The sequence below is a fragment of the Mesoplodon densirostris genome, chromosome 19 (assembly GCF_025265405.1).
Source record: "Mesoplodon densirostris isolate mMesDen1 chromosome 19, mMesDen1 primary haplotype, whole genome shotgun sequence".
NCBI lineage: Eukaryota > Metazoa > Chordata > Mammalia > Artiodactyla > Ziphiidae > Mesoplodon > Mesoplodon densirostris.
The window spans coordinates 10,598,652-10,604,673 of NC_082679.1; the positions used below are offsets into that span (position 1 = coordinate 10,598,652).

Genomic DNA, 6,022 nt, shown 5'->3' on the forward strand with positions numbered 1-6,022 from the left:
TTCTATATGTAATAGTTTGCATCTGCTAATCCCAAACTCCCACTCCATCCCTCCCCGCCCCCTCCACCAGCAACCACAAATCTGTTCTCTATGTCTGTGAGTCTGTTTCTGTTTCGTAGATAAGTTCATTTGTGTTGTATTTTAGATTTCACATACACGTGATATCATATGGTATTTGTCTTTCTCTGTCTGACTTATTTCACTTAGTGTGATAATCTCTCGGTCCATCGATGTTGCTGCAACTGGCATTATTTCATTCTTTTTTTATGGCTGAGCAGCATTCCATTGTCATATCCTGATTTTTAGAATCCTTGAGGACAGGGATGTGGATTTTTTATTTTTGCAATCCCCAGACTGTTGCGTTAGTGAAGCTTTTACACTCCAGGTTTTCCTTCACAGGGCACAGGTCCTGTGTGTTTGTTCTGCTGCTGGGCCCTCCCTGCAGACACTCCTCTGACTGTACAGCCATCTGCGACATTCATGGCTCTCTGGACTGTGAGTTCCCCCAGAGCAGGGACTGTGCATATAGCCGCTCAGTACATGTCCTCTGAATGAATGGCATCCAGAGGGTGTGAACTTCAGGGCCAGAAGAAAGAACTCAGATAAAGTCAAGTTCCTTCTTGAGCCCACAGGTCTCTGGAACATGGAAACCAAGAAGCAGGCTCTGGAGAGTGGAGGTGGAGGTAGGTACTTGGGACCTCAGGTATCCATCTGAAGCTCCTCATCAGAGCTTGGACAGTCTCAAGAATGAAGAACCACTGGATCTTCTGCTTCTCCAGTTTAGGAAGATCAGAGAATAAATAAAACTGCTGATGCTCCAGAAACCTAGGAGGGGTAACCATGGAGACTTTTTCCTCCTCAAGGCAGGAGGAAAGAGGTGAGAGCTTACGAAGGGTGGGGGAAAATCTAAGCCGGGTGTGGAGAGAGGAAACGTGAGGTGGATAAAGAGTTGCGTCCAGTGAACAGAAACCAGTCTGTAAGGGGACAGACATTCCTGAGGTCCAGGTGGGTAGTCAGAGTGCCCAGGCAGGCCCCACCCTTCTTAAGGCTTCTCTCTTCTCCTGCAGCTCTGCGTTCTCAAGCCTCAGCCCTTTCCCAAGATGGGGAAGACAAAACCAAGTTTCAGGTGGGTTGAGTTCTCTTTTCTCTCCAGAAATAACAACATAAGGCATCAGAGAGTAAACATACGTCCCTCCCCTGGTAAGAGGAAAAAGAGGGGAAAAACACATATTAGGTGAGCACATTACATCACTCAGTGCATTTATGCCCAAAATAGCTGTGTGAGAGAGGTGGTATGATTCTGCTTTAGAGATGAAGAAATGAGTGGTGAGTCCTGGATTTGAGCCCAGGTCTGTAGGACTCTGTAATGTGCCTGTTTGCTCTACATGCGGCCTGTCAATAATGGTTTCATCTAAGGGCCCTGAGCCTGCGTTATGCAGAGAGGTGACTCCAAATAATGAATCCTCCTTCTCTGCCCAGGTTTTTCTCCTCAGTGGGACATTTTTTCTTATTCATTTCCAGATGTTGTATTCTCCACGTAATACATGCTGCCAAAACTTATACCATGAACAAAGTTAAAAGACAGCATATTGGGTGAAAAAAGCTTCATGGACAACAAAATTTTAATATCCTTATTTTAAAAACAGGAGCTGGGAATAAAGACCTGAGCCTTCATGTTCAGGAAGGGAGAAAAGAGGAAAAACAAATGACCAATAATCATATGAAAAGATGATCAGCCTCCAGTAATCAAAGTGGTGCAGATTGAAACAAGATGTGATTCTTTTCCTAGCAGATGACCAAAGATTTGAAAGATCGGTGTTCACTGTTAGCTAACATATGGAGAAAGGGGTACATCCACACAATTGCAGGGGCATTTCAGCCCTTGTAGAAGTTCTGCAAACCTCTGCTCCAGTATTTCCCACTCCAAGAATTCTAAGTCAGAGCAAGTGTTCAAAGAATGATCATCACAGCATTGTTTATAACAGCAAAAAAAAAAAGAAAAAAGTTGGTGGAGTGGACTCCATTTTCATCCATTGGATTGGTGTTGGATCGATGGATTATTGTGGTTTCATTCGTCCTCTTGTCTTGTTCCTGTGCTGCTATCAAGTGAGATAAAGTGGGTGAAAATATTAGGACGTGGAAATATGTGCATGCGTGCTTTCTCTCTCTCTCTCATTATATATACATGTGTATATTGTAACTTACCTTTAAATTGGGGGAAGAGAAGTCAAAGTGAATGCAGAATTTTAAGTACTTTTTCCAATACATGATATTATTTTATAAAGCTTTCTCTAATGAAAAGAGATTATAGAAAAAAATTTGCAGGAATTCCCTGGCGGTCCAGTGGTTAGGACTTGGTGCTTTCACTGCAGGGGTCCAGGTTCATTCCCTGGTCAGGGAACTAAGATCCTGCAAGCTGGGTTGCATGGCCAAGAAAAAAAAATTTGCAAGTTTGAGTCATTTGCTTTAATTTTAAATATTATTGATGAACTCCCTGTAATGAGAACTGAAGAAATTAGCACTTTTACTTCCCACCGTCTCCTAATATGTTATTATTATTATCATGGTTCCCTTCTCATCTGTCACCATCTATTCCCACCATTGGGTTGTCTCAGTTCTCTTTATATAAGTCGTTGCTCACCACTTGTCCTTTTACCACTGTTTCTTCATGCCTGACTAGTTTGATTTATCTGTCAGTTGGCTTAATTTCCTCCACAGTTTGTTGTCTTTTCCAAAGAAGACTTGTGGATGCCATATCCTCTGAGTTTTCCATGCTTAAAAATGTCTGTTGCCTTTATGCTTAAATGGCAGATTGTCTGGGCTTAGAATTCTTAAGTTCACTCTCAGAACTTTGTATAAGTTGCTTCATTTTCTACTGGCATTAAATCCAGTGCTGGCCTTTTTATCATTCCTTCTCCACTCATCTTCTGGTGAGCTAAGTTTATTCTGGTCATTTTCCCCAGAAAGGTCTGTCGTGTTTATACTTGACAATATTTTGGCTGGGTGTCATCTAATTGTTTCCTATATGACTGGGAGCCAGTGGCAACTTCTCATCCCATCCTACTTCATTTCCTCAAAGCCTTTGGATAGATGATCTACTTGTTCACTTAGCCAAATTCTCTTTCTCCTCATAGGAGACAGGATGAAAAAGAACATTTCGAACCTTCAGGAAAAAGGGTTGAGTTACCTCTCACCAGAATGCTCTACTTTGGGCAGATTTGGAAACGAAGGATCAGTGAATTGAGTGTGAGTCAGGATTATGTCATGAATCTTCAAGGAGATTGTCCCCAATATTTAGAAGGAGATGTTTCCCTCTGTGAAGAGTGGGCAGGAGTGTCTGAAAATGGAAGGTATGTAATAAATGCCATTAATTTAGAAAATCAAGACATCACAGCTTGGAAACGCCTGACACAGGTCCTTACCCCAGAATCTTGGAAGAAAGCCAACATAATGATTGAGCCTGAGAATTCTCAGGTAAAGTATACAAGAGAATTCATGTGGAAGAGAAATTGGATGTATGTGCTCAGTGTGATGGCAGCTCCTTTCAGACCTCACGTGATTGTAATGATTTCCAAGAATGTAAAGGAGAGGAACCTTACAGATGCACCGGCTGTGGGAAACACTTGGTTACGAAGTCAACAGTCAAACACAGTCACGTGGTCTATGCAGTGTGGCAACCTTTCGGGTGTAATAACTATAGAATGGGTTTCATAGATGTCGCAAATGCTCATGTTCATCACAGCGCTCACACAGGAGAAAAATCTTATAAATATGACCAGTGTGGAAAGGACTTTAGTCAGAGCTCAGGACTTACTGTTCACTATAACACCCATTCAGGGGAGAAAACTTGTGAGGGTCAGGAGTGGGCTAAGGGCTGCAAACAGCTCAGACCTTCCCAGGAATCAGAAAGGCCCCTTGGGAGACAAAACCTATAAAGGCATTGAATGTGGCAAAGCGCAGTTTTCTTCACAACCATCACCGAGTCCACACGGGGGAGATGCCCTACACGTGTGACGTATGTGGAAGGGGTTCGGATTCAGGTCGCTTCTGTGTATCCACCAGGGAGTCCACACAGGGAAAAGGCCTTATATATGCACAGAGTGTGGGAAGGGCTTCAATCAGAGCTCCAGACTTCTTGTCCATCAGAGGGTCCACACTGGAGAGAAACTACAAATGCAGCAAGTGCAGCAAATGCTTCAGCTCCAGCTCCGTCCTCCAAGTCCACTGGAGGCTGCACGTGGGGGAGAAGCCTTATAGGTGTGGCAAGTGTGGAAAGGGCTTCAGCCAAAGCACACACCTGCACATTCACCAGAGGTCCACACGGGGGAGAAACCCTACAAATGCGACGTGTGCAGGAAGGCTTTCGCCTACAGCTCGTTTCTGCACACTCACTGGAGAGTTCACACGGGAGAAAAGCCTTACACGTGCCAAGTGTGTGGTAAGGGCTTCAGTTACAGCTCCTATTTTCACTTACATCAGAGAGATCACACCCGAGAGAAACCGCATAAATGTGATGAGTGTGGGAAGGGCGTCATTCGGAACTCCGATCTTCACGTTCATCTCAGAGTCCGCACAGGAGAGAGGCCCTGTAAGTGTAAAGAATGCGGGAAGGGCTTCGGTCATAACTCTTATCCTCTTGCCCGTCAGACAGCACATAGGGATGAGATGGACTGTGCATGTCATGAGCATGGCAAGACTCGGGAAATATGTAGCTCAGACCTTCTTACTCAGCCAAGACTGCACAAGAGAACAGAAACATTATAAATGTAGTCAGTCTGTGTTCAATCAGGAAAACAGAAGCCACAGATGACAGAGGCTTACTCAGCCATTGGGAGGGCCAGGGGGAGCAAAGGACAGGGACACGACCACCCATGATGTCAGCTGGCAGCACGTGGTTCTTAAGGGCACTCCAGGAAACCACTGTGGATCTCAACACCACTGTGGATCTCAACACCTTCCTTGAAGCTCTCGTCAACTGCCATCTGCTGTCATGGCAAAGAAAGTGATTCTTTTTTTTTTTTTTTAGGTTTTGAAGCTTTATTTATTTATTATTTTTTGAATTTAGAAAGTGATTCTTGACAAATGGGTTGTTTGTGGCAATAGTTACAGGTCAAATTTCCATTAATGGGTATGCCCAGGAAGGAAATTCTAGTTGGGATGAGGAGAGTAAGAACGTCAGTCCAGCCATAATCTTTAGGTGATTTTTTGTTTTTTTTTTGTTTTTGGAGTCTCCTCTAGAAAGATAGTCTCCGTTAAGAACATTCAAAATAATACTCAAACATGAGAGCTATGTTATTAGTATGGTAAGAATTAGGCCATACTCAGGTTTTCAAATCCATTAGAATTTCCACACAGGAGAAGCTCTGTAGAAGTGATATTTTAAGGGTGTGGCAGAGATAGTGATACGTATTCATATTTGTACTGGTTCTATTTCCTGGGCACATAGGAAGACTCCATTTCCCAGCAGGCCTTGCAGTTAAGGGTGGGCCCATGTGACTGAGTTTCAACCAATGGAGTGTGTGCAAAAGTGATATACGTTACTTCCAGGGCTGGCCCTTACAAGCATCTGGCGATGTCCTCCAGGCTTCTCTTTCCTGTCGTGGTGATTTTGGAGGATGCTTCTTCCAGACGGGAATGATGGGGAAGGTGGCTATCTGTGTTGGACTTTTTTTTTTTTTTTTTTGAGTGAGAAATAAACATTTATTGTGTTACACTACTGGGATTTGGGCAGTTTATTTGTTACAACATTGCCTAGGCTGTACTGCCTAGTACAGAGGGATTTAATAGCAACATATTTCACAGTCACTGGCGTCCACATAAGGAAGCAACATTAGAATTCGAGTTCAAAACTTTAAAAATATACTTACTTATTTATTTTGGCTGTGTGGGGTCTTAGTTGCAGTACGCAGGATCTTCATTGTGGCATGAGGGATCTTTAGTTCCGGCATGCGGACTTCTTAGTTGCAGCATGTGAACTCTTAGTTGCTACATGCATGCGGGATCTAGTTCCCCGACCAGGGCT

General features: G+C 43.6%; 1 protein-coding gene across 1 annotated transcript; it reads left to right on the top strand.

The window, feature by feature from the left end:
• The first annotated feature begins 408 nt into the window (after positions 1–408).
• ZNF285 (zinc finger protein 285) lies at positions 409–5,680 on the top strand. The gene is given in 10 exon segments (XM_060084659.1): positions 409–877; positions 1,068–1,126; positions 3,135–3,197; positions 3,200–3,480; positions 3,483–3,883; positions 3,885–3,956; positions 3,958–4,022; positions 4,025–4,166; positions 4,168–4,313; positions 4,316–5,680. Coding segments are annotated over 10 exon segments (1,743 nt in total). The 5' UTR covers positions 409–812; the 3' UTR covers positions 4,765–5,680.
• Positions 5,681–6,022: the final 342 nt, after the last annotated feature.